General features: G+C 51.2%; 1 protein-coding gene across 1 annotated transcript in view; it reads left to right on the top strand.

Moving 5' to 3' along the window:
- The first annotated feature begins 405 nt into the window (after window positions 1-405).
- Window positions 406-12,362, top strand: part of CCN4 (cellular communication network factor 4) — a 39,727-nt gene continuing 27,770 nt past the window's right edge. Inside the window, exon 1 of the mRNA XM_017500060.2 lies at window positions 406-669. Within this exon, the coding sequence (XP_017355549.1) occupies window positions 601-669 (69 nt within the window). The 5' untranslated portion in view covers window positions 406-600. The remainder of the gene's footprint in view (window positions 670-12,362) is intronic.

The raw sequence follows: 12,362 nt of genomic DNA, 5'->3' as shown, positions 1-12,362 counted from the left end.
AAGAAAAGAAAGAAAGAAAGAAAGAAAGAAAGAAAGAAAGAAAGAAAGAAAGAAAGAAAGAAAGAAAGAAAGAAAGAAAGAAAGAAAAAAAACCAGAAGTAGGAGCAGCCTAGAGAAATGACATGGAGTTGATTTTCACTGGGAGCCCTCTCAAAGCCCACACACCCGCCTGCCTGAGGTAACAGTATCTCTGCCCCCAGCCCACGCTCCCCCTGCCACTGTTGGGAAGACCTAGGCAGGGTGACCCCAGTTCCGCTGTGAGAATTTCACGCCCTTGTAAAATCATAGCCTTGTAACTTTCCCTTTAAGAACTGTCAGAGCTGGGGAGGCTGGCCAAGCTCAGGCTGGAGGTGGGGACAGAGGGAAGAAAAAAAAAAAAAGAGAGAGAGAGAGAGAGAGGCAGGAAAAGTTTTTTCAGAGGAAAATGCAGGGTTTGTCCTTCACCCTGACGTCAGAACTTGCTTTAATAAAACCCCCCAAGGGCTGCGGAAGAGGCATATCTGGTGCTCCTGATGGGCCGGCCAGTCTGGGTCCAGCTCCCCCGAGAGGTGGTCGGATCCTCTGCTGCTCGGTCGATGCCTGTGCCACTGACGTCCAGGCATGAGGTGGTTCCTGCCCTGGACGCTGGCAGCAGTGACAGCAGCAGCCGCCAGCAGCGTCCTGGCCACGGTGAGTCCTGCCTGGAGGGGCTCAGAGGGAGACCCAGCTCCCTTCCCCACTGGGTCCTGCTGCATGGGGGTTGGTGGGCAGGAGGAAAAGAGCCGGGAAGGTTTGGGGCAGGAAGGTGGCCACTTACAGGGCAAAGGCAGGGCCCAGGGTGAGGAGTCAGCTGCCCAGGTTGGCTGAAGCTGGCAGACAAACCACACAGGTCCAGCCTGGCCTCTTCCGACCTCACACAGCACAGCAAGAACGGCACCTCAGCAGAACTGGGAGTCAGCGGCCCGGGTTCCAGACCCATCTTTGCCTGGACTGGCTGTGTGGCCTTGGGTGGGTCACTCACCCTCCCGGAGCAGTGTAAAGCAAGGAAGTTGTGGGGAGACATCCAGAGTCTCTGAGTTTGGAAACTCCAAGACTCTAAGCATTGGAGATACTACGAGGATGGGAGATGGAAAAGGCCACAAAAAGTTGGAAAGAGAAATATCAGCTTTCAACAAAAGCTCCTCATCCAGCAAACAGTGTTCAGGGTGACGGCTAACCCCAGCTGTGGCCCCCTTGGGTCTGCATAGGCCTCTGCAGTTTGTAGGGTGTGCATGCTTGGGTCCTGACTGTGAAGCCTGCTGTTCCGGGGTGGGGGTGATGTGGGCACCCCAGGGTTTCTCTCTCTTTCAGCTGCATCCCAGGGTATACCAAGTGGAAGGGACAAAGTTCTGCACCTCCAAAAAGTCAGGGGAGTCACACACGTGGCCACATAGAGCCAGCCTGCTGGGGCCAGGCAAGGTGAGGGAAAGGCAGGGGCAGGCAGCGCAGTGAGGGCAGGAGGTGGGCACCTGGCAGCTTCTGGGCCCCAGAGTCCAGAGTCCAGGTGAGGGCCTGCTGCAGGCAGAACAGCCTAGAGACAGAGGGTGTTTATCACCAGTTGATACTGACGGCGTCCTTGGGGATGAAGAAACCCCCTTCACAGATGAGGAAACTGAGAGTTGGCATTAAGCCTCCTACCTGTGGACTCAAAGACCCTGGGTCTGATTCAACCAGCACTGAGGCTGAGAGCCGACAGCAGACGGAGAGCTGGGGAATGGGGACACCTCCAACGCCTCAGTGTGCCTGAGGACGGCAGGGAGTGAGTCTGTCTCATCCATGGCTAAATCCTCATGCCTGGCAGGGTGCCTACCTGTCATTGGTTCAAAACCACCTTACCAAAAAGTTATTAGCTCCGTTTCGCAAATGAAAGAAATGGGAACTGAGAGCAAGTGAAGGACTTGCCGAGGGTCTCCTCATTAACAAGCGGCCAGGGCCCAAACTTAGATCTTCTGATGCCAAATTCTAACCATCCCTACTTAGGGGAAGCTGAGCGTTTTCTAAAGGATTGCCCAGAAGGAGCTAAGTGGGCCTTTATTTCAGGCTCTGGGTATGGGTGTGCCTTTATCTGGGTACAGCTTTGCAGGTTGCCATGTCTGGGAGGGCAGGGAGTGGATGGAGAAAAGGTGAGAGTTTGAGAGAAGCCCAGTCTGCGTGGGCAGAGGAGACTAGCGGTTTAAGCATGAGTCCAAGTGTGCCGGAGCGCCAGGCAGCTTCCAGAACAGCCGGCGCTGAGGAGCGAAGGGCAGACTGAGGACTCTGCCAGAGGAGACCAGCAAAGAGCAGAGCGTTCGGAGGGACACAGGCAGCAGGATGGAGGGCAGGCCCCGGGACCAGCACAGGCACCTCTATGCTAGGCAGCCCCTGCCTGGGGAACCCAGACCACCCACCCCATGCTTGTTTCATGCTTCTGGGACAAAGGAATGCATGGCACTTGAGTTCTCAGGGCATCCTGAAGCCCCGCCCACTGTGTGGCCAGGAGGCTGATAGTAAGGAGCTGGGCTCCACTCGGAAACCAGCCTTGCTTCCTAGCCAAATTCCATCCGTGGCCATCCTCCCCAATTAATATGTGCAGCCAGGGGCCCAGTGAGATCTTAATGGAAAAAAAGGTTATAAATGTTTATATAGAAGAAAATGTATGTGAGAATTGCTAAGAAAACTTTGAGGAAGTAGAGTTACTGGGGGGGCTTTTCGGAGATATGCAAACGTTCTGTAAAGGTTCTGAGGTGCAAGGAGGAAGATGCCAGCCCAGGAGGCGATCACCCGAGGAGGAAGCACCAGGGTGCTCTCAGCAACAGCCCAGCGCATTTGGGAATCTATTCTGTGCTGAAGGTGTATTGCAGATATGACTTACATTTTCATCTCTTTATTCTTTTCTTCTGCATTTGTGGAGCACGTCCACCATGTGCTAAGAGAAAGGGACTCCATTTAACATCATGACCAAGTCCTGAACCAGCCAATGCATAAGCCTACCTCAGTTCACCCAACAACATTTATTAGACACATTCTACAATTCCCATAGCAATACTATGAAGCAAGTGCAATTATCCTCCTTTATAGATGCGAAAACTGAGACTCAGAGAGGTTAAGTAATTTGTCAAAAGTCACACAGCTAGTAATCAGGGGAGCTGACATTTGAACCTTGGTCCAGCTCTTGACAATGTAGCTTCCTGCCTCCCTGGTCCAAGTACTTGTGCAGAAATCAGGAGCATGTAGTCCTGACTCGACAGAGCTTACTAGCTAGTGGGACAAATGACAGGGGCAACGTCAGCCAGGGTGGCGGGAATCAGGCTCTGCCCCTGGCCATGTCAGCCTCAGTAAGTCCTGCTGCCACCTCCGACCTCCCTTTCCTCATTTGCTAATCGGGACTAACAGTCTCATGCCACACGGCTCCCTGCTGAACGTGAAAATGTGACTGAGGAAAGCCTGTTAGAAGCATGTAATTCAGCAAGCGAATGCTGTGTGATGAATTCCCAGGCAAGCACTAGGTCTGTGGTGGTCTATGTGTAGGTCTATAGGTGAAGCTCACATCTTTCCTCCCGTATCAATGTGTGTGGGGTGAGCACAGATGCACTGTGTGTGGGGGGTGTGTGTGTGTGTTGGGGGTGTGTGTGTGTGGTGTGTGGGGTATGTGTGTGGGATATCTGTGGGGGGATGTGTGGTGTGTATGTGTGTGGTGTGTGTGTGGTTTGTGTGGTGTGAGTGTGGTGTGTATGGTATATGTGTGTATGGTGTGTGTGTGGGGGTTGTGGTGTGTGTGGGGGTTGTGGTGTGTGTAGGGGGTAAGTGTGTGGAGTGTCTGTGGAGGGGATGTGTGGTGTGTATGTGTGTGGTGTGTCTCGTGTGAATGGTGTGTGTGTGGTTTGTATGGCGTGTGTGCTATGTGTGAGTGTGTGATGTGTGTATGGTGTATGTGTGGTTTGTGTGGTGTGTGTGCTATGTGTGAGTGTGTGGTGTATTTATGTGCAGTGTGTTTGTGTGGTGTGTGGTGTGTGTGTGGTGTGTGGGTGTGTGTGTGGTGTGTATGTGGTCAGTAGGTATATGTGTGGTGTTTGTGTGTGTGTGATGTGTGTGTGGTGTGTTTGTGGTGTGTTTGTGTGTGTGGTGTGTTTTTGTGTGTGGTGTGTGGTGTGTGTGTGGTGTGTGTGTGTGTGTGTGTGTGGTGTGTCTCTGTGTGTGTGTGTGTGTGTGAACGTTTGGATGTGAGACACAAACTCATTCTCTGCTTCCAGAAGCAACTGCAGAATAATGTGGGTCAAGGTATATCACAAAATATCCCCTTTAGAAAACAGAGTACGTGAACAATATGTCTTTTCACATCTCCTGTTTAGAGTTGGAATCTGAGGGAGGATTTCAAACTCCATCCAGGCCCCACACCCCCCAACTCCCCACCCAGAACCTCTTTGGGCTCCCTGAACTCCCTGCTGCCAGCTCAGGGTCCCTCGTGCCCACAGCTTGTCTTGGATGCTGGCACAAGCATGGCACTGAAAGGCATTTCCCCCTTGGCAAGGCATTTGGAGAAGGAGTGAGCATGGGAACAGATCTCCACCCACCCAGCTGCTTGGGAGACAAAATACTACCTTGTGGGCTGGGCAGCACTCTGGGTTTCACAGCAAGCCCACCCATCCACCCCTGGGTTTTAGAAAAGGCTCTTGCCCTGTATCAGTAAAGAACCCACATGCCAGGGGCTGCCCTTGGCTTTGTATAAAGAGCAACCCAGGGATCTTCCCAGGAACCTCAGCCATCCTCTGGGCAGCAAGGAGGCAAACTCCAAGGGAGGTGGGCTCTGCTACAGGAGCAAGGATGACAAAGCAGGTGTGGTCCAGGTGGGTGTCTGGAAGGGCTGAGAAGGGTGCCAGCCCCAGCCAGGAAGCAAAACAAGCCAGGCAGGGTCACTGTGGAGGTTTCAAAGCAAGGCTTCAGCACAGCTGTACCCTCATTCAAGGACACTGTGGTGGGCCCTGTGTCCCTGTGATGTGGATGATGGCAAGGGTTCACACTGAGCATGTGCCCATGCTACTCTGGGCACAGTGCCCTTGCACACACCCGTGAGGCAGGGGTGTGGCTGTAGTCTAGACCAGCACGGGCCAATCGGTAGCCATGTGTGGCAGGAGGCCACTCAGCGCTTGAAATGCTGCTGGTCCCAGCTGAGATGTTCCAGAGGTGTGAGATACACCATTGATTTCAGAGACATAGTATGAATACAAGAGGGCAATATTCCCATTAATAATTTTTATATTAACTCCATCTTGAAATGATAATATTTTGAATATACTGGGTTAAACAAAATATATTATTCAACTCAATTTCATCTGTTTCTTATTATTTTTCAATACAACTACTAGAAAATGTAAAATTTCATCGATGGCGCTCATTGTAGTTTGTTAGACAGTGTTGGCCTAGAAAGACATAAGTGTGCCCAGGGCCACGAGAACAGATGGGGAGGGAGAAATGCTGAGGGTTCTAATCCCAGCATCTCCACTTATGAGCTGTGCACCCTTAGGCAAGTAGCCCAGCTTTTCTGAGTCAGGATCATTTCTGTGTAAAGGAATGTATTAATATTAGTACTGTTGGCTTCTCAGGGGTGTTGAATGGGGAATGAAACAAAGTGTGCAAGGCCCCAGAACACCCAGGGCAAGCATTCCATTGTTCCAATAGCAGGGCGGGGGGATTCCAACTTGAGTGGATGCACCAGCTGCAGGCAAGGCCCAATCCGATGAGCAGGGGCTTATAAAGACCTCAGGCTCAGCACCAGGTGACTGCGAGGAGGGGCAGGCTGATGTGGGGGTGTCCTGGCTCTGTGCTGGGCATGTGTTCTAAATATCCCACAGATTCCACAACCTGGCCAGCTTACCTTGCACAGTCAGAGGATCAATAAACGCTTCTGGGTTATTGTGTAGGAGAAACATACGATGATAATGTTGATGATGATGATGATGATGGTGAGACGTAGGTGCGACGTGTCTCTTACTAACCTGAGTCAGGATAACATGTCCCTCAATGCCAACTGTGGGTTTCAGAGCCCGTCTTTTTACTTTTTCTGTGGACCCAAACAGTCCCAACTATATACCCAGCCACTTCTAGTTTCTAGAGGTGTGATGGTGAGTGGTCTCTCTCTGTGTTTAAACCAGAGGATGGTTCCAGTGTGGAGACAGACATTTATATTAGCAGAGAGGCGTAAGCTTAGGACTCAGAGGGGGAAGCTCAGAGAACTTGGGAGATGGTGAAAAACATACATTCTGGAAACCTGAACCCGAATTTCTAGAAAGACTTCACCCTCACACATCTGCACATTAACCAGCACCCTGATGCTTCTCACGTACACTTGATTTCAAACACCAGTGACTGAGATAGCCTCTAGTCTCTTCCCGAGCTCTGACATTCCATTAACCCACCAGCTCCCCTCCTCCTCTTCCTATCTGTGAAAGAAGGAAGAGAGACAGAGTCAAGGGAGAAGAGACTGCCTCTCAAATGTGAATTATGGGCATTCCAGGAGAAGTGATAAGATCTGAGCCTGCCCACCCCACATTCTCCAATGTGGAGGCAAGTTCAGGCTTGGGGCTTTGAGTGTGGATCTGCTAAGTCTTGATTAGGGGTGGGGTGTGGGATGAGAGAAAGCAAAGCCCAGGCTCAAAGGAAAGGAAGGGAGGGGTCCACCCTGCACCTCTAGGAATCCTGCTTTGAGTCTGGGAGTAGAGAAAGGCATGTGTACTATGAGCCTTCCCATGGCTGGGAGGGGATGGAGGGGGATAGCTAAGAGTAGCAGAAGATCCTGAGAGAGCAGGCACTCATACCTCTTCCCTCGGAGCGGAACAGTGGACTCCTTGCCTAGATAGCTAGAAGACCGGGGGAAATAGCTCCTGCTCTGTGGCTTTAGGCAAGCCACTTGCCTTCTCTGTGCTCATTTTCTCATCTTGAAAGTGAGGAGACTGGATTTGATCCTCGAGCTGGCTTCCAGCTGGAGCCGCCATGCATTCCGAGAGTCCACTCATTCATTCATCGGGCAGATCCATCACTTAACAGACAGCAGGGGAACTCATGCTACTGCTTCTCTAGAAGGGGTTTGTCAGCACCCAAAATGTGTGTCCCTTTCTCGAGGTGTCCTTTTAGATGTGCTTTGTACCTCTTAAAGTGTCCAAAAATATTCTCCTTTCAGACTACATCTCTTCTGTCAACCCTCAAAGTGTAGCTGGGTTTCTGGCCCACAGCATCCTCATAAAACTGAAAATCACGACGGCACCTTGATGACCAAGGGGTCCCACCATCTCAGTGGCTTCCCAGTGAGGTGCTCCCCCTGCTCTTCCTGCCCAAGCCTGTTTTCCCTGCCTCATCTTTTGATTCTTCTCCCATTTGCCTTCTTTTCCACTTCATGAGCCTCACTGTCAAATACTCCTGGATTCTACCTATGTGCACATGCCCAAGCTGTTCCTTCCCTCTGAAATGCCTTTCCCATCCTTACCTGATTTATGAAATTGAAGCCATCTGAACTGGTGGCCTTCCCCAAATGAAGCTGCAGATGTCGTCCTGTGGGTACTCATGGGTTCTTGTTCTTGCCCACGTGGAAGGAAACATGTCACCCAGCTGGGACTCTCTGCTGGCCTTGCCCTGTATTTGAGCCACCCTTCCTCCCACCCCTTCTTCCTGCAAAGCCAAGCCCTTTGCCACTCCCTGACCACCTGTACTCTCAGGGCCCTGGGCCTTTGCACGTGCCGTGCCCTCTACCAGGCTTGCTCACACACCTTCCCTGCTCTGTTTCTCTGTCACTGTCTATGCCTGCACATTGCAGGTACTCACAGTGTGCTGAATGAATTAAAGTGAGAACCAGAGCTGGTGTGGGCTGGGGACAATATGTGTATAGGAGATGGGGGCGGCAGGAAGGGAACACCACTGATTTTTTTGAAGTGGAAGCTTCATGCTGGGGAGGAAAGGGAGGAAATCTGGCAAGGGGCCCTGGACCCAACTGCTAAGAGGACCAAACGGCCAGCAGCAGCTTACGGGCTTGGCTCTGGAGTGCAGAACGAGGAGTCAGGAGACCGGGGTCTCCGCAGCCGCTGCCTGCATCTCTGATCCTTAATGTCTTTATCTGAAAAGAGGAACAAGAAGAACGCCCCTCTGCTCATGCAGCACATATCCTGGATTAAGAACCAGCTCCACCACGTCCCAGCCCCAAGCCCGTAAGTTTCCTTTGCCTCAGTTTCTCATCTGTAAAAGGGACATAAACTACCATGTCACAGAGACCTTAGGACTAAGAAAGAGGTTGGGTGTTGAGCACGTGTCAAGAAGGGGCTTGGCGCGGCCACAGTTAGACAGGGAAAGTCAAGGTGCTGTGAGGTTAGACGCTGTGGTCTCTCGGTCCTTTTGGGAGCTCATGGACAACAGAACGGGCAGGCGCTGCATACAGCAGGACTGCAGCCACCTGCCTTCCCAGCCGTGCTATTTGTATTTAAATCTGTCCCCCACACGTGCACACACAGGCACACACGCAAACACACAGGCAGGCACACGCACACACAGGCATGCACACACACACAGGCACACATGCCAGTTGACTTCCTTGACAGCTATTTCTGGCCCTGTGCTCCAGAGGCCAAGTCCTGATGCATACAAACTTAGGCTCTTAAATGATCAAAGAGCCAACTCTTGTTGGGTCCTTAGTATGAGCCAAGGACAAGACCCATGGCAAGACCCTTCCCACGTGTCTCATCTGAGGCCCATGAGAGCCCTGTGGGGCAGGAGCTCCTATCAGCCTCATTTTAAAGAGGAGGAAACTGAGGCACAGAGAGTTTTAATCACTTCCAGAACACCACCATGTGCCCCTAGCAGGCTGGCCAGACCAGCTCCCAGGGGTGTCCTTGTGTGTCAGCCCCTTAAGCCTGTTCTGTTTGTCCCCATCTGAGCCAGAGATCCAGTGCAGGATGAGGGAAGGGAAATGGAGTCGTGCTCTGGGCAGTGGAGGGAGGACAGATAGACTTTATTCCCTGCTTGATTTCCCTGCTCCATGAACCATTGTCAGATGTGGAAGGCCCACAGCAATCCCCTCATCCCAGCCTGCTCCTGTTACAGAGAAAGTGACTTGTCCAAGGCCACCAGCTTCGGCATGGAGAACTGGAACCCAGGACCTCTCCCCTCCAGGGAAGGGGCTCAGGAGCCTGGAAGACAGTCCTCACTACCCAACGGGCAGATGCCCACTGCCCCCTTGTAGGTGGAACAAGCCTGAACTCAGTGATCGCGAAGAGCTTCATTCTTCCACCCATGTCTGTGTTGACTGTGGCCCCAGGGCTGGCCCCCTCTGTGGTTACCCCATAGCCACCACCAAGCCCAGGGCCTCAGCATGAAAGGCCCTCAGCTACATTTGGTTATTTGAATGAAATGGACAGTGGCCAAGAACAGCGTGGTTAGAGGTCGCTGGAGGAGGATGGGACCTGGAGTCAAAACAGCTGACTGTGTCATTTTCTTGCTGCACCTCAACATTTCTGGGTCTCAGTTTCCTAGTCTGTCAAATTGGGGCCATCAGTGCAGGCCTCATGGGGTTGTTTTGATGATCAGGAGACTGACTTCAGGAAAGACCACTGTCTTCCCCAGGGCCCCTGACTGCCATCTCCGTGTCCTTGAACACTAAGCCCTAGCAACAGGGCCCACTGGTCATCCCGTGTCGTGCCACATTGCTTCTACCTGCCACCCCTGAGTATGCATGTCCCCGGCTTCGACGCCCTCTCTGCCCTCCCTCTTGTCAATTTCACTCATCCTTTAGGGTTCAGTGCAAATGCCTGCTCCTCTAGGAAGGACTCTGCTCCTACTCCCACCCCCATGCCCTCTTCCCCCTTCCTCTCACCCTAGTAGCCGTTACCTAGACTATCCTGAGTTACATTTAGTGTGGCTGTTAGGTGTGAAGCCATAAGAAATGGATGCTTTGAATCCCAGGGCTGAGGTTCAAATCTCAACGTTGCCATTTGCTAGTGGCTTTGGAAAAATTATCTGACCTTTACCTTTTTGTAACTCATTTTACTCATCTATAATATGAGGAAGCTAATAGTAAAAGCAGGCTGACTCTTAGAATAATCACAAGGATTAAATTACTACTTAAAATATAGATGATATTGATTCAAAGAAACCATCTGTGAAAAAAAATTTTGGGGGACAGTGAAATTTGAATGTGGACTGGGTACTAACTACAGAAAGTTACAAAATTGTAACTAATTTATTGGTGTGATAATTACCTGGGGGTTATGTTTTTTCTAAAAATTCCTCACAATTTAAAGACACACTGGAGAATTTCAGGTAAAATCTCAGGATGTCTTGGATTTGCTAGATTTTCAAGAATAAAAATGCATAGAGCTGGGCACAGTGGCTCACACCTATAATCCCAGCACTTTGGGAGGCTGAGGCAGGTGGATCACTTGAGGTCAGGAGTTTAAGACCAGCCTGGCCAATATGGTGAAACCCTGTCTCTACTAAAAAATATAAAATTTAGCTGGGTGTGGTGGTGGGTGCCTGTAATTTCAGCTACTTGGGAGGCTGAGGCAGGAGAATCACTTGAACCTGGGAGGCGGAGGTTGCAGTGAGCCAAGATCGCGCCACTGCACTCCAGCCTAGACCATACGGCGAGACTGCAGTCTCAAAAAAAAAAAAAAAAAAAGAGAGAGAAAGAAAGAAAGAAAGAAAGAAAGAAAGCAAGCAAGCAAGCAAGCAAGCAGGCATACATGTGTGAAGACAATGGAAGAAACGAGACCAACTAAGTGTTGATAATTATCAAAGCTGGAGATGCACATGCAGGGTTCATTATATTATTCTCTGAACTTCTGTGAACATTTAAGTATATTTAAATGTTCACAAAATCTCTAGCAAAGAGCACAGTTGAAGTTTGCGTGCAGCGTTCCGTGTTTTTTGTTGCGGTTTTCTCAGTACTCTCTAAAATGTAAGAGCAGACAGCATTCTGCAATTCATCAGGGCGACACCACTGCTCAGTAAGCAGGTCTTGTGCAGTTAAATGAAAATGATGTATTTGACCCTTGATGTTTTGTTCAAATGACTGAAAATGGGAGAAAATCAAAAGGAGTAGCTCCCGATGAAAAGACTCTTAAGTTCCTACCCTCCCGGGACTAACAGCGTTATCATACAGTGGGCCACGTCCTTATTAAAATGTCATGAACCACACATGGCTCACGGGCTGTAGTTTCTAACCTTTATGATACCGTTGCCTTTTTTCCGTTCCTGTCTGCTTGGAGGCTGGGCGTTCTCTGAGGCTTTGTCTCTGACTCTGGGCACTGCACGTGGGACTTAGCAGATGCTTTATATACAGATTGACAAATGAATGAATGCATGAGTGAACACATGGACCAGGGCTGGTTGTTTGGAAAGAAACCTGGCTTCTTGCCCCTTGTACCCTCCCCATGTAAAGTTGACTTCCCCCACCTGCATGTTTATAAAACCAATTAGTGGAAAAGCTCAAAAACCTTCTACATCCCATGACACGCAGCCTGGCCAACAACTTTCCGGAAACCATCCTTGGAAGGCTCTGGGCAGGGTGGTGGGGGAGAGAGGGGGGTGTGCCTGGCTCAGGCACCTTTCACGGGTTTGGAGCTAAGAGCTTTCAGAGAAGGTGCTCCACCCAGGACCACTGTCCCAGACCCCACCTGAAGGGCAGACCCACCAAGGCCTGGGGTACAGGTGCCTTGGGGGTGCACCTACCGGAAGTGTAGGGAAAACAGGTGTTTGTTTCCTGTGGCTGACTCAGAGCCACTCGATGCACTTTGCAACAAGCATGGGGAAGACAGATGGGCACCAGCCAGGCCTGCATTCTCTCACGGCCCCCAGGGCATCTCTTTTCAGCAAAGCAGTGAACAGAAACTGCTTCCAGCAGGACAACCTTGTCCTGAAAGTCGCCGGGCCCAGCTGGGGCCAGCTCTGTCCATTCCTGCCTCAACCCTGCCCCCTGGTGGAGCATCTAGGTGTGGCCTCCCAAACCCAGGCAAGCCAAGGCCTCCGACAGTCCACGCTGCTGGTGGAGCACTTGCCCAGGGTGGTATACCAGACTGTACCATGTGCAGTGCCGAGCACCCAGGAGGCAGGAAGGGGCAACCTCTCCCTGAGCATCCCCACACGGGCTCCTCACTCCTCTTCTGAGGGCGCTTGGCAACCTGGGCTCAAGTCCACTGCCATCCTCCTGGTGGTGAGGAACAGCAGGCACATCGTAGATGCTGGGTGCATGTGTGTGACGGGCGGGTAGAAGAATGAATGGATATGGATGAGTGAGGGAGTCATGCAGTAAGGGTTCTGGAGGGACACTCTGGGGCAATAGACCACTTTCCAGCTGTGAGATCTTGAGCAAGATTCTTAGGCTCTTGCAG

This window comes from Cebus imitator, unplaced genomic scaffold (genome assembly GCF_001604975.1).
Source record: "Cebus imitator isolate Cc_AM_T3 unplaced genomic scaffold, Cebus_imitator-1.0 Scaffold13, whole genome shotgun sequence".
NCBI classification, from domain to species: Eukaryota; Metazoa; Chordata; class Mammalia; order Primates; family Cebidae; genus Cebus; species Cebus imitator.
Note: the sequence above shows the minus strand (reverse complement) of the source record. Positions and strands in the feature narration are given on the sequence as shown.